At 37.5% G+C, this 21951-nt stretch overlaps 2 protein-coding genes across 4 annotated transcripts in view; one reads left to right on the top strand and one right to left on the bottom strand.

The window, feature by feature from the left end:
* Nucleotides 1–5787: 5787 nt before the first annotated feature.
* LOC112051755 (retinal homeobox protein Rx1) lies at nucleotides 5788–12351 on the top strand. The gene is made up of 3 exons (XM_024090537.2): nucleotides 5788–6186; nucleotides 10335–10449; nucleotides 11687–12351. Exons 1-3 carry the CDS (start codon nucleotides 5980–5982, stop codon nucleotides 12265–12267), a joined length of 903 nt encoding a protein of 300 aa, XP_023946305.1. The 5' UTR covers nucleotides 5788–5979; the 3' UTR covers nucleotides 12268–12351.
* A 143-nt stretch (nucleotides 12352–12494) lies between these two features.
* The window catches only part of LOC112051731 (chitooligosaccharidolytic beta-N-acetylglucosaminidase), a 31090-nt gene continuing 21633 nt past the window's right edge, over nucleotides 12495–21951 (bottom strand). For 2 of the 3 annotated variants that reach the window (XM_024090514.2, XM_024090522.2), the window contains exons 5-11: nucleotides 20782–21112; nucleotides 18576–18717; nucleotides 17953–18138; nucleotides 16394–16629; nucleotides 14967–15202; nucleotides 13985–14166; nucleotides 12495–13335 (exon numbers count right to left, since the gene is read on the bottom strand). In XM_024090514.2, the coding sequence (XP_023946282.1) occupies nucleotides 13985–14166; nucleotides 14967–15202; nucleotides 16394–16629; nucleotides 17953–18138; nucleotides 18576–18717; nucleotides 20782–21112 (1313 nt within the window). In that variant the 3' untranslated portion in view covers nucleotides 12495–13335. The remainder of the gene's footprint in view (nucleotides 13336–13984; nucleotides 14167–14966; nucleotides 15203–16393; nucleotides 16630–17952; nucleotides 18139–18575; nucleotides 18718–20781; nucleotides 21113–21951) is intronic. The other variant, XM_024090526.2, reaches the window with a different exon arrangement.

Genomic DNA, 21951 nt, shown 5'->3' with positions numbered 1-21951 from the left:
ATACCGCCGGCACAGCTTTCATTTTCCAACTGCACAGATGCTACTCGGAGTTGTGTCTGGGTTAATGACACTTGACACTTGCACGTTATAGGTATAACCTCGTTTTTACACAAACTTGAAAGGGTTACAGCGACATTTTGTTAAGTATTCTTTTAATGAAGATGATTAAGGGTCTCTTTCACTACCTGATACGTGTTTTTGCCTCTTTTTAACCGACTTCAAGAAGGAGGAAGGAAGTGAAGTGAAGAAGTGGAAAAACAGCTTAAATTAAGACAACACCGGCTAGGCACCGGTGTTGCCGTTTTTGACAGGACCACATGAAACAGCACTGTATGAAAAACCTAAATCTTTATAATATTCTTGCATGGCTTGAATTAATACATCGCCGGTTTAGCACCGCCTTCATAATGATCACCAGGTAAAACATAATAATATTATTATGTTATTTTTCGCTTGTTAGTTTAGTGGGTACGTTTTTAGGTTTTGAGATCGGTTGTTTTTTTTTTAATTTTTAAAAAACTTTTCTTTCTTTAGTTTTTTCTTACTAAATTATAATAAAGCCGACGCCGACGGTCGCTACTTCTTACGCGTGAAATTCAGTTTTTTACAAATTCTGTGGAAACCATGGATTTTTCGAATTAAAACAAGCCTATATGTTACTCCATAACCTCCCCTTTCTTCGAGTGAAAAGTCCTATTAAAATCAGTTGAGCCGTTCCAAATATTAACCCGGACAAACGGAAAGACAGACAGACAGACAGACAGACAAAAACATTAAAAAAGACAAAAAATTTAAAAAAGCTCTATTGCAGCCTTCTGGGCACTTTACCAATGAACATCGATTCGGATGAATTCTAACGCCTAAAGTCTTTAGTTATAACAGAACTGTATATTTACTTTTTGTTTTTTCTTTATCACAGGTTTAGGTAGTTGATTTAGTTAAATATTTTTTTTCAGTTAGTGTAAATAATTATAAATACGTCTGTTTTAATAATTAAAGAATATATATGTATTTTCATTACTATAAAATTCTTGAAAACATAACCAATGCATTGGCTTGTCTAATTAATACGTCAAATATATCAACGCGTTAGAAAACGATTTGGTTTCGGATCCTGAACCTGATTCGGATCCTGCGTGACCAGACACACTACATTTTATGAAGACTAAAAGTTTGTCAGCCCACAGTCCTACCTTACGTAAGTACCGTACTTACCTAGTTATAAAGTTCAGACCGTGGTGACTTTGGAAGGTAGCAGAGTCCAAGGATCCAAATCCTCAATTGTCCAAGTAGAAAATATATTTTTTAATAAATTGTACATTTTTTTTTCTTAATTTTGTGAAAAGTTAGCCCTTGACTACGGCTTTTATATCTTACCTGCCCCTGTAGCCAAGTTACACGAAGATTCTCTTTCTACGATCGCTTTCTGACATTTGCTATCGACAGGTCATGTGATCCAGATCTGTCATTCCCATACATTTTTCTAATTTTCGAGGATCGTCGTGCCACTTGACTACAGGGGCTGATATAAAATGACAATTCAGCCTAAGATGGAAGCGGGCTAACTTGGAAAAGGTACAAGTTAGTCCGCTTCCATCATAGGCTGCAGCGTATTTCTGCAATCTACCCATACCTACCTCTGACAGTATCGTACCGGAACACTAAATCGCTTGGCGGTACGTCTTTGCTGGTAGAGAGGTAAATAGCCACACCCGAAGCCCACCACTCATGATCTCATGGGAATCGTGTCTGTCTTCCTGCCCTTCGCTTGAAACACGGTGTTTCTCGTATCATCACCATAATCATTACAGCAGCCGATGGACGTCCATTGCTGGACATAGGCTTCTTGCATAGACTTCCAAGCACGGTCTCGAGCCGCCAGCATCCAGCAGCTCCCTGCAAGTTTACCAACACTGCGCTTTCCGGTGCGGGGTAGCCATTACAGCATGAAGGACCCCAACGACCATCATCTCTTCGAACTATCTGGCCTGCCCATTGCCATTTCGGCTTCTCTCTTATTCTCATTAATGACTTAATGTTCTGATTAAGTCATTAATGAGAATAAAATATCTTTGAACTAAAAACTACGCAGATGAACGCAAAAAAAAATGTAGTGATTCATTATTTGAATGGTACACCGAGGTACTTATTAGACCTGCTGAGGTAATTCAGAAATAAACTGACCCGAGCTGGGAATCGAACCACATTTCTTTATTTTTCGAAGCGTTAGCGTTTGTAGAAAAAGAATCGACGTGCCACATGGGTACAGACCCAGGACCTCTCTGTTGAGAACCGCAGCACTAGCAACTACGTCAGAGAGGTCGTCATACAAATACACGTACCTCTACCTACTTACACATATAGACGTACAGACAGAGGTTTTTATTAACATATGGAAACGGAAATTCCAATTATTTTTCTCATTACTTTAGCCCGTGTTTAATTAAGCCCAAATTTAATCAGCGCATTATCCGTAAGGCAACGAAATCCAGCATCGTATCTGAAACAATATGGCTCGAATGTTTAATTAGCGCATTGCAGGCTGCGGTGGGGGGAGGGGGGAGGTGCGGTGCGCGCGGGGAGGTGTTATTCATTAAAATGTTTGCGGAAACTCGTTTAGCGCCACTGCGGTGGGTGCCGCCCGCCCAGGGCTGCCTTTGGGTTGCCCTTAATTACTTTTGTATTACGAATATTTTTGCGTGTAGTTGTTTACTATAAATAAATTTAATTTATTATTTATCCAATATACATATATCTGAATTAATAGAATCATCGTAATAAATATGCTTCATACTTCATGATAAATAAGGATATCCACAAAAGTATCACCACACATCAAGCTGCGAGGCTGAAATGGTAATAGACCGGGAACATAGTTCGAAGAGATGATGGACGTTGGGGTCCCAAGATGCTGGAATGGCTACCCCGCACCGTTAAGCTCTGTGTTGGTCTAAACCCCACTAGGCCGCTGGATGCGTACCTACGATTCAAGACCGGGTTATTGGAAGTTCTTTCAAGAGAAGAGGTCTGTGACCAGCACAGTAGTGGTTGTCTATCAGCCAAAATTACTATGACGATGCCAACTACACGTATATAACTAGGTAGAGCTTCTTGTGAAAGAGCTCGTCCTTAAAAGCGTTGCTGTGTGTAATCACAGAGGCACAAGAGGCTTAACACAAACACCTCAGTTTGATGGATTTAAGGCAACATTTTGTGGCCATGCTTTTTCGCTTCCGATGGAGAGCCATTTGCACAGGCCGTCAATTAGAACTATGGAAATGAAAAATTCGCATTTTATCTGAGTCTTAGGTCATCTAGCATATGAAAAATATGACATCATTAAGTCTGTCAAGGAAAGAATCATCAAACTACTCGTAATGGTAATTCATCTATTTTCTATCTCATAGTTTTGTCAAGCATTAACTCAAATTATACAATGGAAATTTAAAACCATTTTCACAATTCGACGTGTATATATATATATATATATATATATTTCTTTATGTATGAACATCTGTTACATTTTACTGAGTAGTCCGATTTTTATAATTTTTCTTTTATTAGAAAGTTACTGTAATAAAAACCACATAACATTCAAAAAGATTGTCTGAGAAAAAATCTTACGATAGGCACGTCTTGGAACTTCACACAGAAAATTCATTTGAAGATTACAGGCTTAGCACCGACTTCAAAGTGATCAATAGGTAGTAAATATTATAATGTTATTTTACCCTTTTAGTTTCGTGGGTACGCTAACGTTATAAAGTCGGTTGTATTTTTCAAAATAATAATTATTAAATATCTATTAAAATAGTGCAAAACTCCCTTATTTGTATGTATATATATCAAAGATTTGTCACCCCTGCAGCGGGGATGAGGGGTGCGGGCAGTAACATTCATTTGCTCTTCGTAATCGCAGCTTCCGTTATCTGCAACCCACTTAGCGAACTCGTTTGTTTCGTTCCTTTGACGACATCGAGTAACGCCGCCAACGAATAGACATAAAACTTGTCTGAAACATGAAAACTACTAACTTTTAGAACATTGCGAGGCAATAATTTTTTTCAACCTTAACTAGATACTGAACTTTTTCCCAAAACTAAATTAACGGATTTAAGATTTAAGTTTAATACGATTATAATTAAAAAAGTGAAACCTACTCGTAGTACCTACTCGTAGAGCTTTTTGTAACAGATCTCGTCCAGAGAAGTACGACCTCCATGATGTGGCCAAACAGCTTTGCAGTGGTAAGTAATCTGAAAGGTATGATTGCCGATAAAATTACTGATCTAAGAAAGAGAGAAATTAAATTCAAAATTCTTTTATTTCAAGTAGGCTCAGTTTACAAGCACTTTTGATACTCAGTTGACTATTTGTAAAGATTCTACCACAATTAATTACTGCACAGTAGAATATACAGTAGGGATTAGTAGTAGTAGTAGTCATTTTTATTAATATAAACTGCTTTTAATATTCATGACAAAAATAATGGACTCTGAAATCACAACCTACGTCATGTATATATATTTACAAGTAGTAGAAATTTGGAAATTTAATTTAGCAGGCCAAATGGTCTTCTACTTTGCGAGAATGGTACATGGCTTCTCTCCTTTATAGAGAGGGTTTGTATTTCTTTTTGTTTGACAATTATATTTTGCTGACTCTACATAATTAAGAATATGCCCCGAGGCGGAATGCTTTTACAACGTTGTTTTTAAGATGCACTCAGTGCTGTGTTTTTGCTTTTTACTACTTTATATTATGAATAGTGCGAGTAAGTAGGTGAGCATAAAAGTATTTTAATTATCGTATTAATAGTACTAAGGTTTCTTTGAGCCTGTTTCTAAAGCTTATGTACTTGGAACTTAGTCGGCTATGAACTAAATATTCTTTTTAATCGGAATTTTTATATTTCTGTTTGTAGGAAAAAACTTATATACATATTTTGAAGTAGGTAAATCTGAATCAATTTTTCACGTATTGCATCTGCTTTATAACAGTTTGCTTGCATAATTACTGGTATTACAATGATTTGGATAAAAAATAGGACCGATATACACTTTGGAAAATACAATTAGTAACATCGCTCGCTCAAGTACATCTTGCTTTTTAACCGACTTTAAAAATGAGGAGGTTCTTAATTTGATTGGTATGTTTTTATTAAACTATAAGTTATACCTACATTTATAAATGAATACAGTATGAAACTCGGACTGAGTTCGTGCCAAACGCTTTAACGTATGATGCCTTTGCCGGTGTGGTGGTAACAGTTAAAAAAAAATCGAAGCCCGGTCCTGCCCGTAAAAGTTTATAAGCCGGAGAAAGGTTATTCATTTATTTATGAAATTCGATATTTAGGGAGATATAAATTAGATTCATTAAAATTAATTAGACAAATTTAAAAAAAACACATTAGACCAAGTATATTGAGTTTTGAAACTTTTTTCCAACCGTCAACCCTAAATACATTTAATTTGCGTGTACTTAATTGTACAAAAAAATAACAAGCCACTATTGCAAAATAAAAAAAACGGAGGCTTTCAATATTTCATTAACAGTTCCAGCGCGAAATTAACCGCATTTATACAAAATTTATATTTACGGATACGCCATAACTCAATCTACACCTATTTTAAATACAACCCCTAACGGAGCGATACGATTGGCTGACTCCTCCATCCCCCGGGCGTTCGGCCAATCGCGCACCCCCATTATATCGCCGGGGGGTGGAGCCAGGGTAGTTTATACCGGAATAATTTCTCTTATTCAAACAGTGTAGTACTGTAACGCTCTGTTGGAGGACTTTTTAGAACCCCTAAACTTTTGTGTGTATTATTTTGAGTTTTCCGAACTTTTTTGCTAACTTCAAACAGTGATATAATAAGAATAAATAAAATACAATGAATTTACTAAAACTAATCAAATTCTCGATTTAAAAGAATTTTTCCAAACTTTATGGTATAGGATATATTTATAAAAATGGCCGGTCCATATTTATCTCCGTTGCCAGGAGACCTTTTGACTGAGTACATGTTTGGGAGGCGTCGTCAAAGGAGGAACAGGACTACCTTTACCCCTCAACAGCTGAGCGAACTCGAGTCGTTGTTCCAGAAAACACATTACCCCGATGTGTTCTTACGGGAGGAAGTTGCTTTGAGAATCAGCCTTTCGGAAGCAAGAGTCCAGGTATGGTTTTAACTATCATAAAACCCAGTGTTGTTATAACTCATCAACATTAGCAAGAAAATGCAGCAATGTAGTAGGAAATATACATAGTACCTATTCGTAGTTAAAGTGGTATTATTTCTTACGCAACAACATTGATATGTGTATGTTCTGGTCTGAAGTTTAGATAATATACCTACCTAATAAGAGCTTTTATTTCTGAAGCAGCGGCATCAATATGTTCCAGTATAAAGATTAGTGTAGATATCGTAGTTAGAGCTCTTATTTCTGCCACAAAGCAGTATATAATATATTTTTCGGTCTGAAGATTAGTGTAGATATAGGTACATAGTAGTCGAACTCATATTTCTAGCGCCAAAGAACATTAATAAGTTCTAGTCTGAGGATTCGTGTAGATATCGTAGTTTGGCTCATAATTCTGCCAAAAAACAGTATATATATTTACCGGTCTGAAGATTAGTGTAGATATATTAGTCGAACTCTTATTTCTGGCGCCAAGCAACATTAATATATTCCAGTCTAAAAGTAGTGTAGATATTGTAGTAGAGCTCTTATTTAGAAAAAAGAAAGAAAGAAAGAAAAAATCTTTATTACAGCATTATGCCACACAACACACAACATATAATGCTAACAAATAATATTGTCATATTAAATAATATGACAGGACAATACCCTGCGATGTGTGGCATAACCCAATAAATGGCCCCAATTCAGCATATGCTACATAGTCTTTAAATAAAAAGAGCATGCAGCGCTGGTTTTCAGTTGGAACCGTTGACCAGATGCCGCCACAAACACAGCACACAACAACCTCATTAACCAAAATAAACAATACAAGTAAAACTTAAAATAATACATTATATCTAACTAAAAATAAAAAGGGAAAAACAATAAAACAGCATTCTAAAAGTAACAACGTGTGAATTAAAAAACTAAAAACAAAATTACATAGTTATATCATATATTATAGTATTTACAAATATTTATTATATATTTTTACCTATATGAAGGAAAACTCCGCCACATGGTGTTGGAATTCAATCTGCTTTTCAAGTAAAAATTTCTTTAAAAGTTTTTTAAATGCTAATTTAGATTTTAGGTTTTTCAATGGAGGAGGAATGTTATTCCAACATTTATTATTAACATTTATTATTTCTGCCAAAAATCAGTGGGTATATATATTTTATGGTCTGAACATTCGTGTAGTTAGTAGTCGAACTTTAATTTCTGGCGCTAAGCAACATTAATATGTTCCGCTCTAAAAATTAGTGTAGATATATAGTAGTAGATCTGTTATTTCTACTACAGAGCAGCATTAATATTTTCTGGTCTAAATATGACTTTAGATATTGTAATAGAGCTCATAATTCTTGCACACATGAATAATATGTTCCGGTCTGAAGATTAGGTTGTAGGTAGGTATATCTATCCATTAGTAAAGCTTTTGTTTCTTTTGCAGCAGCATTTATATTCCGGTCTGAAGTTTAGTGTAGATATAATAGTCCTGCTTGTCAAACAAAATTAATATTTTTCGGGTCTGAAGATTACTGTACATTACAACAGTCAAGCTATTGTTTTTGCCGCCAAGTAGCGTTAATATGTACCGGTTTAAAGATTAGATTGTCAGGGAAATTATAGTAGGTAGATGAGGCGCTAAATCTCAGAGCGATTGCGCATTTGTGACTTTAGGACTGCACATTGTAGAGCATATTACTTGAAAGAAATTATTTTCATGTTAAAGGCATTCTTAACAACAATTTTGGTTGTTACCTCCTCATACTCCAGGTGACATTTATGTTATTGAGGTTATAGAGAGACAATTTTAGATTCACGCAGAGAATTAAGAAAATTCTCTGGTATGCCGGTTTCCTCACGATGTTTTCCTTCACCGTTAGAGACACGTGTTATTAAATCTCTCTTAACACAACTGAAAAGTTGGAGGTGCACGCCCCGGATCGGATTCGATCCCACACCTTCCGGAATCGGAGGCAGAGGTCATTTCTACTGGGCTATCACGGCTCGGCACGGTATAACATTTATAGTCAAATTAAAACAAAGGATGTAGATATAAAGATGTGGAGGCATTTTAACATAATAACGTTTCTATGGTTTGAACCGATATGAACTATTTATGTATTAGCTATTTTATTGAATACTAGCGGACTAGCGGATGTTCGCGACTTCCTCTAGGTACGTAAATTTCAGTTTTTCCATGGAGGATTTTTACGTGTTAAAAAGTAGACCATGTGTTGCTCCGTAACCTCTAACTTCCAGTCAAAGTACCGTTAAAATGGTTTCAGCCGTTGCACGTTTCAAAGATTAGTCCGGACAGACAGAAATTTAAAAAATCTTGGTTAAGATTAGTATCAATAATGATGATCATATTAAAAAAGCGTTCAAATACAACAAATGCATTCCCAAGTATATGTTTCCACAACGTTTTTAAAACACGAGGTTTTTTTATCGAGCAGTGTTGCATTTTTAATTTTGGGCCTCAGAAATAGATCAAGAAATAAACCCAACGCTGGGTTTTAACGTATCTCTTTTTTTGTGCGAATGAGGAACTTAGGCGTCGTAGAATTCATCCGAATCGAAGTTAAAGTGCCCAGAAGGCTGGAAGTATTGCCACGTTGTATGGCATACTAATTCTCTGACCTAAATATAGGGCAGCCTTCCTGTCACGGTAGGTGTCGATTAATCGCTTTGCGAGTATTTGGACCCCATGGACCTAGTGTTTCGACCGCAAACGGCTCAAATACGAGTTTGCTGTATTTGCTTGAGGGTCTCTGTTGATGCAGTAGCCACGCCACAGCCCATCGTGCCAGGAAAGTGTAAAGGCGTAAGGGTATCCACGCTAGTTGCGTTCCACACCAAAGGCCTACCCATCTTCCATGACATCAATGACATGCCATCTGATCTTGATAAAAAAACAACATTAAGTAACTGACGCTGTTTTCTCTTGCTACCTTCCAACCTTTCCTGAAGCCTTTAGTTTACTTGAGATGCTACGTTGAAGCTAAATGCCAAATCAGATTTGTAGTAGTAGAGCTTATTTGTGGCAGAGTTGGCCTGGGAAAACACTGCGCGACATTGATGTGTTCAGCTTTGAAGCGTATGTTTGTGAGTTAAATTACAGGCACATTAACAAAGACTTAACGTGGCACTTGCATCGCAAAGTGACGAGAGACAAGACGATTGTTCACGTGTGTAAATCTACTTTTTACTTCAAATACTTAAAACATATTTACACAGTCACAGTATACAGTCTTTATATTAATAGATATATTAGATTATTATTTAGAGTTGGATAATCCCGCATATTCTCAACTGCGTGTATTAGAGTCGTAACTTTAATAGGAATAACTTTAGAGTAAGTCGCAGTCTTAATGGTGTAAAAGTAAAAATAAACTTATATTCAGCCAACTGTGATTTTTCCGAAAGTACTTCCAATCAATTGTCTTTTGGCGAACAGCTTTTCAACACTTTGGAAGAAGCTTTCGTTTGACTGTTGGATTAAGGATCGTTTACAGAAGGTAGTGATTCATAAGACGACGGGTATTGTGAGGAGGTTCTTCATTCGGGAGTTCTGACCACTCGCTGACACTTGCTTGTCGTTTGGCACGCTCAAATATCTCGTAATGGCATGGGTTTTTTAAATAAATTTTTAATTTTAATAATAAAAAAGATTTTCTTTACGTTAATGTTTTACATTAATGTTGAAATTTAAATGCAGATAATGAGATTTCAAAACCACCGTTTCAGGACAGGAGTTTGAATTGGAATCCATTTATCTAGTTCTAGATCATTCACCTGAAACTTGAGTTGGTATCTTACGATCGTACTTACCAGTCTGCATCAGTTCTCTCTCCAGTCCCTCATGACTGAGTATTAATGGCGAATAATCTCCCGATGTACGATGCTAGCTGCCTTCCAAACTGATACTAGAGTCTAGTTACAGATAGGCACAAGTTGACATTTAAAAAGTGCTTGTAAACTAAGCCTACTTGAATTAAACGGATTTTGCTTTTGCCTTTTTTGGTCTCCTACCATACTGTAGGGTCCTTGGGCAATCAATGACTTGTTAACATTATCCAAACCTGCAGGTAATAAGTAATAGTTGATTTGTAAATCAATGTTTTTAATTAAAGGTATGGTTCCAAAATCGTCGCGCAAAATGGCGGAAGCAAGCTCGACTGCAACTTCTTCAAGATGCGTGGAGAATGCGATGCTTGGGGCTTGGCACTCCGCCTCTTGGTTTACAAGGTTAGCTATATACACGCAATGTATAAATTAAAAAAAACTGACAAAGCCTCATTGGTCCAAGTTTAGGCGGTTTCCGATCATGAGGTCCTGGGCAGTCCAGCGGGGACCTACTCCGAAGTACCTAGGCACAACGGTCAACAACCTGGCCAAGTGCGTTATAGGTTTTAGGAAGAAAATGTCTCCAGGGTTCGAGTCCTGAGTCTGGCTATCAAATATTGAACATATCTATCTTCCAAGAATTTTTCAGTAGGAACTTGGAGCTTGGAAATGAATGCCTGCACTGCCATGCCACGAAGAGCATGTCCGTTCTGCAGGCTTATTCACTATCTTTGACGCAGTTGGTAAATGACATTTTGTCATTAACATTTCTGATAGTGATCATTAGAGTAAAAACCATTATCACCGTTGGCGTATCTAGGATTATATCCTAGGGTGGGCCTGACCCCGACATCAAGTCTATTATTAGTATCACTATAGAATTCCATATCGTTAGTCCAGTATCCTAGGGTGGGCACAGGTCAATTCTGGGGTGGGCAATACTACAGTCTAAGTTTACTACAGTAAACGAAGCCACTATTTAGTCAATTTTCATGTTCTTTTTTTCGTTAAGTTTTATGACTTTTAATGTCTATAAAAACACCATTAGGTATCGTAATTATCGTTTATATTTAATGATAATAATAATCTCCAAAAATTAATATTTCGGCCTAGATCTCTAAAACTACGACCTAAATTTCTTGTAAACATGCCCAATATTCCCATTAAATTAACCAAAACAGTCTTACGATTAGTGCGATGACAATATTCCAACAAAGAAGGATCGAAAATTAAACTTCTCAGGCGCTGTCGTATTCTTGTGTCCAGCACCTTATTGACAGTACAGCTCGTGAGGATTAACTTGACACCTGGCTCGAATGATGTTTGTACTGAGATTGTATGGATGTGTTGTTTCCAGGTGTCAAGTTAATGTGCACGGGTAATATGTATTGTACCATCCAGCGTAACGTTACGTTATAGAAACCGTAACTTTTACTTTTTCACTGGATAATTAACCTAGCTTTTTATAGACTTTTTAGATCTAGTAAAGGTAACTTCGTGTTATAATAACACCACAATAGTTGGGAAATACCTAATAATAATATTAAGAAAATTAAAAAGTGATATATTTCTATAGATACGAATACAAAGATTGTGTAAAGCTTTTGCTGATGTTTTTAAAATCAAAATGATGTTACAGGTCACACGAAGCCACCCGATTCATCACCGGAAGGAGGAGAATCACCCACACAGAAAGAATCACCGGAGCCAATCGAAAGAAACGGAGAATTAAAGTCTCCACACCCAGAACAATACCATCATAATGGCAATCTCACAGAGAACATGCCGTCAATGCCAACACATGAAATTCCTCCATCTATGCCGTATGGTGAAGATGGAAGAATGATGCAGCAACCTTTTCCGTTTCCACCGATGCTAATGCCACCACAAATGGACAATTCTGAAGTTGCTCCAACAGACTTAAGAATGATAACAAAAAACCCATGCCATTGTGGAACCTCAGAAGACATAGATGAGCCACAAAACCTTGCATATCGCAGACGAAACGATGAGGCGAGCGACAGTGAAAGTGATACAGAAATCGATCTCACATCGCATTCTAAAGATGACGACTTGCGCGAATCAGAACGACTGGCAAAGAGAATAGCCACAAATATTTTTAGAAGTGACACAGTTTTACACGAATTGTTACCTAACGACCTCAGTATGGGTGTAAAGGGTATCAACGACAGAAATATGAATAGGAATAACATAATGTAACTTTATCTTTAGATGTATATGTATGTACTGTTTCTAGTCAATATTATAACTGTATTTTATAGATTTGTAGATATGTTTATTTTTACATAAGCATTATTTCAGGATAGCTATTGTAGATAGCTGAATATAAGCCAAAATGTTATTGTAATTTTTTTAGATGATACATATTTTTCATTTGTAGCTGTAGATTAAAAGTATAAACGTTTCGGGGAAATAATAAACCAAAGTTATAAGTTTATTTCATTTTATTTCATTCTTAATGGTTCTGAATACCAAATGGTGTTTGTAATAAAATACTAATGCTGTCAGTGGAACTAATCGTAGGTATATTATGCAGATCCTAACATATAACAATCATTTTAGGTTAATTTTTATTCTATGACAATTTAGCCCTTGACTGCTATTTCATCTGATATTAAGTGACATTGCAGTCTACCAAAAACTTTCTTTTCTATGAAAAACATTACAAATACCTACGTGTCAATTATCACAATAATTAGTTACGAATTTGTTTTTACAACCATCATTTAAATAAGTAATATATTTTCAGTAAAGGACCTCAAATTGATAAGAATCAAATTGATCGTAACAACTAAACTTACATAATAAATTAATATATTTGGTAAGCCATCTTATTTATTTAAATGTACCTAAAATATCGCTCTTCAAATACGAAATGAAAAATTAACATAATTTTATGTGAAATAAAAAGGTTTGAAATGCAAATACAGTAAATAAAAGATTTCTTAAATTATGAGATCTCTCTCAGAGTTACACTATTGTCTTTATAATTTTTATATTACAACTAGCCTAAATACTATAATGTCATTTTGTTACTTAAAACTAAATAATATTTACATCTCCATAGAGATCAAAAATAAAATATCGAGACTTATGTCATGTGCTCTCTTAGTAAATTAAGTTTTTATTAAGTTGGTTAAAAATACTAGTAACTCAGAAAATAGTAAGGAGCTTCAAAAGTGATTTTGAAAAATGTTTCCATTTTTGCGATCGAGCTTCAGTCTTCAAAAATGCCTTTGACTTTGGTTGAGCTGGAAGCCGTAGTTACTATGAAAGAGGAAAATTCAATCATATTAAAATTATTACATAATATTTTAGACATATAACAACGCAAAAAAGTCATGTAGGTACTGTATAACATAAAATTGGAATTTTTGAAAAACCTCCGAAGAAATTACATTATCTTTCAGTGCGCTTTCATTGGAGACCCCACTCGAGTACATTGCAGACATTCGGTTATTCTTCCCCACTTTCACCCCCCACAACTTTTAAACGGCTCAACCGATTTACATCAAACATGTCTAAGAACACTCGCCCGTAAGTCACCTTTCATATAAATAGACTAAATTGAAATCGCTTCATCCGCTCGGAAGCTATGGTGCCACAGACAGACTGACAGACAGACATACAGACAAACACGTCAAACTTATAACACCCCTGTTTTTGCATCGGAGGTTAAAAATTCCCATGGATAGTATTATTATGGGTACGTAGAACCCAATAACATACAGACTGTGTTACGCTTACGACACAGCTAAGCAGGTGTAATTAATAGGTTTTTTCAGTCAGTAGGTATATGTCCACACGTCACGGCCGCAATATAGTGTTTAATTTTTTCCAAACGTCAAAAACGAATGAAGAATAAAAAATTTCACTGAATTAAAAAAAAAAACGCTTATATTATATACGCTCATACCTAAACACAATGCTGGTCGTGTTGGGCACACCACTGCGGAGACAGTACGTCGGCACGGATGCCTCGAGAGCCAAGTCTCGCCCTCAGCCGTTGCAGGCGCGACTCTGCGGCGATGGCGCCACTGTTCGGGTCCGCCCACAGGCGCTCTGCTACTGCGGCGGTGCGCGGCCACACGCGGGTATCTAGAAAATAACTTTGATTTAGTGGCTGGCAAAGAAGCAAAAACCGCAGAAGAAGCAAAGTCACTTATATAGCTCAGGGTGAATCAATGACGAGATCCTCAGAAGAACCAAAGTCACTGGCATAGCTCAGCGAGTCGCGAAGCTGAAATGGCAACGGGCAAGCACATAGCTCGCAGAGCCGATGGACGTTGGGGGTCCCAAGGTGCTGGAATGGCGACTCCGTACCGAAAAGCGCAGTGTTGGTTGACCGAGGACATCAAGGGTCCCAGGGTTGCGTCCCCAACTTGAATAACGCTTAGAAGGCTGTTACTATATCAGAAAATAACTCTGTGCACTATGCCGTCATTTCTGACATTTAGACTGAGCGGTACAGGTGAGTACGCGAGTGAAGAATAAGGCTTGCGACCCTTATATTTCGACTCCTGCGCTGGTAAAATGTACGGCGTTTTCGGGTAAAGTTATGTGTACAAAACGAATTGCACAAATGCCATACAGTAATAAATGACCTATATTGTTAAAAGTTTGTTCTGACTTCCGGCACCTCCATTTTAGTACGGCACTTGGATTTTTAACATTTATTATTAATCATCTTTAACACTATAACAAAGCCGTACAATTATAATTAGTCGTAATTCGTCATTTTCACCTGAGAAATTCCATTCACTCGCTCACTCACCACTGTACCGCTCAGAAATGACGGCATAGTGTTCAGAGTTATTTCCTGATATAGTAACAGCCTTCTAAGTGTTATTCACGTTAAGTCATTTCACAGTTAATTTTTAAATATTTGTCAAAATTACCCAATCCTTGTGAATCGACATATTCACTCCAAGCAGCGACCTCTCCTCCAAGCATGTGTGGGTCCCGCGGCAAAGTGTGAGCGTACATTCGCCTCCAGTTGGAGTACTTGGTCTGCCCCCAGAAGCCATGGTCTAGGTACCAAATGTCTTTGGGCACGGACACCACTTTATAGCCGAGACGAATCAGCTGGACCAGCAATGGACTGTTTATTGGTTCCCATACTTCGATTATGTATCTGAAATATCAAAATATAGTTTTTTTATACAAACATCATCGAATTATTGCCTTTCTTACAAAACAATTTTGGCTGGATCAACCTGAGGCTAGCATGGATATAAGTAGAAACAATTTTTGTGCTATGTATACTGATTTACTGGTAGGTATCTATTATATTTACAGCGTTCCCACTAGGTATACTGATTAACAAATGGAGGAGATTTAAAATGAAATGGAATGGAGGAGGATCGGTAAAAAGGTACCTACCCATTTTTACCAAAGAGCCCTCTATCAAAAAGAGCTCAGGGTTGCATATAAGTAAAAGACTACTATTTTTCAAAATCAAAAAATCAAAATCAAAATTCATTTATTTCAAGTAGGCTCAATTTACAAGCACTTTTGACACGTCAGTTGACTATTTGTAAAGATTCTACCACCGGTTCGGAAGGCAGGTTCTGCTGAGAAGATACCGGCAAGAAACTCAACAGTTGCTCTTTTGAAATGAAAAAAGTCATACAGTACTATAATTTACAATTGATAACAATTACAATTTCTTATAGTTTTACTTCCTGTGTGAAGGTGGAAGCTGATCCAATGGCCTCCAAGCACTTTTATCGTTAAGGAATTCATCAATAGTGTAACCTCGACTAAGTAAATGTTTTTTAACACATTGCTTAAAGTTGTGCATTGGCAAGTCCATCACAGTCTTGGGGATCTTGTTATAGAAGAGTACACCTAAACCTACAAAAAATTTTTTAACTCTTTGGAGACGATACGCAGAAATAACTAATTAATGCCTGTGTCTAGTAAAACGTGGGTTTAAATCTCCTTCTCGTTTGTACAAATTAATATTTTGTCTTACATAGACTATACTGCTAAATATATACTGAGAGGCTACTGTTAATATCCCTATTTCTGTAAACTTTTGACGAAGGGACTCGCGTGATTTTAGTTGATATATTGCTTATTGATTTTTCAATACCAATTGAGTCATAATATTTTAGTAGTACTTAATAATAAATTATTTCAAATAGGTAAGTTACGGATCTATTAGTAACTACGAATTTCAGCAGATAAGCTCACTAGGTTAGAATATCATAAACATCATTAAAAGTTGATCTACTAAGGTACTACTACTACTACTAATTTTAACTTCTTAAATGGTTTGTAAAGTAACTAATTGACTTATTATTAAATACTTGGAACTCACCTGTCCTTGCTTAAATGTTTCTGTATTCTGTGAGCTTGTGTGAGTTCAGAAGACCAAAGCATAACCGGCTGCTTCTCTTCTTGACCAAGTGCTGTAAGTTCTTCGTCCCACATATTGAGGGCTTTTTCGTGGAACTCTGACCACAGTTTTATGAAACCATCCACGCTCGTATCATAATTTCTGCTTTCCATGTACGTTAGAATTTGTTCGGACGAGTTCCAGCAACCCAAGAAAACCTAAAATTCATCATCATCATCATGATCAACCCATATTCGGCTCACTGCTGAGCTCGAGTCTCCTCTCAGAATGAGAGGGGTTAGGCCAATAGTCCACCACGTTGGCCAAAAAATTCTATAGTATGCAGGTTTCCTCACGATTTTTTCCTTCACCGTTTGAGACACGTGATAATTTCTTAAAATGCACACAACTGGAACTGGTTGGAGGTGCTTGGCCCGGGCCGGATTCGAACTCACACCCTTCGGAATCTGAGGCAGAGGTCATATCCACTGGGATATCACGGAACCTAATTTTTTTTTTCAATATAAAATTAATTGATGATAATTAGTAATGCGAGGGTAAATGAAGAATAATGTATTAATGCTTAGTGATAGTGGAAAAGTATGTAAATACTAAATAGAGGGATATATGGCACTCAACAAACGGGAACAACATACGCGTGGACTCCATTGTAGATGAGTAATAGTTTTTTAGGAGGATGCTGAAGATCTCTTGGAGCAGCTTCACACCAAATATCAGGGTATTGGAACGTATGAATAAAGAGAACTCATGTCTACATTCATGCAGAGGAAACTAAGCTTCTTTGGACATCTACAGAGAGGATCTCAGTTTTCATTTCCAAGATTAATCTTGGAAGGGAAGATAACTCAGTCGTCAAAGGAGAAAATGGTTGGACGACATTAGAGGGTGGACCAGACTGGACAACCCACGACTAAAAAGAAACGAAAGGACAGGAAGGCTTCTCGCATACTGACCGCCAAACTCCTTTATGGGGATGGAATAGATACGCGTGAAAACGATGAATAATTTGACGCCCGGCGGTTTCACTCGCGTAGTTTTATGTTCCAGTGATAAAATATAGCCGGCTTGGGTAAGTATTCCGCTATGTCTTTGTACAGATCTCGTAGCACCCTGTACACAGTAGGTTTGGCCGGGATCAGCTAACCACACGGCGGCTGGATGCACAGAGACAGACCAAATAACTATAATATTCCTTAATGACCTCATCTCCCCCCATATGGAACAGAGCCGGCTTGAGTAAGTATTCCTATATGTCTTTGTACAGATCTCGTAGCATCCTGTACATAGTGGGGTTGGCCGGGATCAGAAAACCACACGGCGGCTGTATGACCACTGACCAAATAACTATAATATTCCTAACTAACCTCCTCTCCTCCCATATGGAACAGAGCCGGCTTGGGTAAGTATTACGCTTTGTCTTTGTACAGATCTCGTAGCACCCTGTACACAATAGGTTTGGCCAGGATCAGCTAACCACACGGCGGCTATATGCACTGACTAACTAACTATAATATCCCTACCTCATCTCCTCCCATATGGAACAGAGCCGGCTTGGGTAAGTACTCCGCTATGTCTTTGTACAGATCTCGTAGCACCCTGTACATGGTGGGGTTGGCCGGGTTCAGTTGTCCACACGGTGGTTGTATGCACAAACCGCGCCACTGCCTCGCGTTCACACATACTGCCAAGTCACCGTAGCCGAATTCCTGGAATATTATATAAGAATAATAAATGACATTGTACCGGAACGCTTAGCGATACGTCTTTGGTGGTAAATAAACACGGCTGATGACCACCAGACCATGTTAACTAATTTAGGAATTATAAAATCCTAAACCGACCGCAGTTGGGAATCAAATCCAGGACATCTCTGTTGAGAACCACAGCACTACTAACTACTAACGACGAGGTCGTCAAAAATCTACGTGGTAAAACCGCGGTACACAGATAGTGTACCATAAACTCAGACTAATTACCTGTGGACTTGTATCGCACTCTCATCCATAATTCAGTCCATCCAGTTTGTATAAACACGCTAGATCGTAATCATATACTTTTGACAGATCATATACTCTTCGTCTAGCAACGCAGGTCCAATGGTAATTGGTGTGAGACCATAAATAAAGTCTAGTCTAGTACGTACCTGTCCCCATTGCCAGCCGTTGCCAGCGTGGGCAGGCGAGTCGATCTCTATGACCACACGAATGCCGCGCACGCGCGCGTAGTGTATCAGCTCCCGGATCTCTTCGGCTGAGTATATCTCGTATGCTGAGTATGCACCGTATCTAGAAAGAACAAGTACAAGTTTAAGATAAAGGTAAGTTAAATGAATTAAAATGTGCGGTAATCGAGGCCGAGGTATAAAAGAACGTGGAATGGAAATTGGAATGATCACGACATTGTCACAACCCCATGATGTACTTATACATGATGGGGTTTGTAAGCTGAGTGAGCTCGAGACAATGAGATGAGACGCCTTAAATGGGCGTCTTCCAAAGAACCGACTTGTTTAAAATGTAAGTTTTAAATGCACGATGAACTGAGTGCATATACAAACACTAGCGGACGCCCGCGACTTCGTCCGCGTAAATTTCGATGTCAACTTTACTACTACCCCTACCCTACCCTACCCCTACCCTACTACTACCCCTACCCTACTACTACCCCAACCCTACCCAACCCCTACATCTACCCTACCCCTACCCTACCCTACCCTCCCCGTACCCTATCCCTATCCTACCCCTACCCTACAACTTCCCTATCCTACCCGTACCTCTACCCTACCACTACCCTACACTAAACCCGGCCCTAAACCTACCCTACCTCTACACTACCCCTACGCTTCCCTATCCGTACCCTACCCTACCCTGTAACTTCTCTATCTTACTCCTACCCTTAGCAAAATCGGTCCAGTCCTTCGAGAGTGGTGGTATGACCAAGAGAAATAGAGACTTCTATGCTAATAATATAAAGAGGTAAAGTTCGTGTGGTTGTAGGAGGTAATCTCCCGATCCGAAGGACCGATTTGGAAAATTGTTTTACCAATAGAAAGCTACGTTATTTTCGAGTGTCATAGGCTATGTTTGATCCACATATTCACACGGGAACGGGAACTAAGTAAATGAAAGCGCCGGGCATCATATAGCGGAATTTCTGCGTCTTTTAGAAATTTTGTATTATTTCCGAAACTATTTAACTAATTAACATATTATAAAGGGCAAATCTTATCTCCATAATATCCTTGTGATTATTAAATAATTTATTTTAATAAGGATTAAAGTTTAGTTTTATTAAGGATTAAAGTATAAATAATGACGTAAACCTAAGTATATAAAATTAATATTTTTTAAAACACAAAAGGTACTATATCTGCTAATATATAGAAGATAGATATATGGTGTCGCGGACTTTTTTGTAGAACTTTTAAAGATACATAAAGTCTCCATACATTAATTTCAATTTTACACAATAGTAAAGGCAGCGCATGCGAATAAGTCTGTTTAAGAGGATTTTCAGTCCGACCTGTATGACAAAAACTGTGATAACTCGGCTAATATATATGATACCAATATAAAATATAGCCTATAGCACTCCCCGATGATGTAGCATTCTACTGGTGAAAGAATTTTTAAAATCGGACCAGTAGTTCCGAAGATTACCCCATTTAAAAAATGTGACAAACTTACAAACTTACAAACTTTACCTCTTTATAATATTAGTATAGATTACTCAGTATGCATTCCAGTGGATTACTTCTCAAGAATGTCGGCAATTTTTATGATTATGCATTATTAGTTTATATAACGTTATTTATCTACATATTTTAAATAGGATATTAAAAAAAATCAAGCTATGTCCGATGTTTCTTTGCCCTATCTAATACCTTTGTATTGGTTGGCTTGGAGGTGCAAAGCGAAATAGGCAGAAGTGGTCCAATGTTTTGACATCCCCTACTTTTGGATGGATTTATTCAAGTTATTTTAATCTTAAAACCAAATTTAACTAAAGTTTGTTAAAAATTGGCACCAACCAGGATTCTGGAATATTTCCTACCTCACCCTTTCACACAATTTAATTTTCAAAAAAATATTTCAAAATTGGTTACTAGACGTTGTTAGGTAGTAGAGAATTTTTCGGTAGTGAACAAATAAAAGAAACAAAAAATTATCAAAATCTGACTACTCAATAAAAGTTACTAGTGGTTATAAATAAAAAATACGTCGAATTGTTAAGCTTCTCTCTGTCTTTCGTCTATTGGAAATGACATGCGCGTTGAATTAAGGACCTCCTCCTTTGATGAAGTCGTACAAAAATCTAATCAAATGTAGGTAGGTACTCTATATTTTTACCTGGTAAACTGTGGCACTCGTTTAGATTCCAACGGGAAGCTATGTGAATCAGTAGCATGCCAATGGAACACATTCATCTTGACTGTAGCCATTGCATCCAGCATCCTCTTGATGTCATCCATCGGTATGAAGTTCCTCGAAGTATCAAGAAGGAATCCCCTGTATTTGTACACAGGTTGGTCCCAAATCTTTGCACCGGCTACCAATCGGAGGCCGCATCTGTATTCGCCATCGTCCAGTTTGTCTGATGATACCAGTTGGGTGAATGTCTCTAACGCATGCCGAGCGCCGTATACAGTTTCGGCTACTATGTGGATGACTGCGTTGGATTCTGGAAAAATAAGAAATTTGGCTTTGGTATCTAATCCACAATGTGGTGTGCGCGGTGGATTTACAAGACGGAGGTGCTAGGTTCGAACCCCTGCTGGACTGATTGAGGTTTTTGTTTAATTAATCCAAGTCTGGCTGGTGGGAGGCTTCGGCCGACAAAAACGTACCACCCTACCGCCAAGCGATTTAGCGTTCCGGTACGATGTCGTGTAAAAACTGAAATGGGTGTGGGGTTTAATCCTCCTTCAAACAAGTTAGCCTGTTTCCATTTTAGATTGCATCATCACAAACCATCAGGTGATATTGTAGTCAAGGGCTAACTTGAAAAAATAAATAAATATGCATCAACATCATCATTATCAGTCTATTTTCATTGTCCACTACAAAGGCCTTCCGCTATATAGAAGATGGAATGTGGAACTTAGATCCACTACGCTGGTCATGTGAAATGCTATTCATAAATTACCACTGATGATAATGACCGAGACCGACAGCATAATCTATCTAAATATCTAAATATCTCGTGGACGAAATCGTAGGAGTCTGCCTAGTAACATAATATTAATAATTGAAGTATAAATGGTTGTCGAATTGTCAATATCAATTTGAGTAGATACCGACATAAGTAGGCAAACGTGGATTATATTCACGTTTGTAAAAGTAAATCAATGGTTATGAATAAACATTAATTTTCTTTTACAATCACTATGAACAGGTATTTCATTAAATTCACTTTCATTATATGGCGTAGATATCACAACCTAAACATTTTTTAACTTACGTGTAAGTGTATACTCGTACAATATCTTTAATAGCAATGTTTTAGCATAAAATATTGCT

Source organism: Bicyclus anynana, chromosome 15 (genome assembly GCF_947172395.1).
Source record: "Bicyclus anynana chromosome 15, ilBicAnyn1.1, whole genome shotgun sequence".
Classification (NCBI taxonomy): Eukaryota; Metazoa; Arthropoda; class Insecta; order Lepidoptera; family Nymphalidae; genus Bicyclus; species Bicyclus anynana.
The sequence above is the reverse complement of the archived record's forward strand: the minus strand, read 5'-3'. Positions and strand labels throughout refer to the sequence as shown.

Excerpts from the sequence above, each read along its gene's own strand:
- LOC112051755 (XM_024090537.2), top strand. The coding sequence starts at position 5,980 with ATGGCCGGTCCATATTTATCTCCGTTGCCAGGAGACCTTTTGACTGAG. Across the intron at positions 6,187-10,334 it reads TTTCGGAAGCAAGAGTCCAG|GTATGGTTCCAAAATCGTCG; the intron begins GTATGGTTTTAA and ends TTTTAATTAAAG. Across the intron at positions 10,450-11,686 it reads TCCGCCTCTTGGTTTACAAG|GTCACACGAAGCCACCCGAT; the intron begins GTTAGCTATATA and ends ATGATGTTACAG.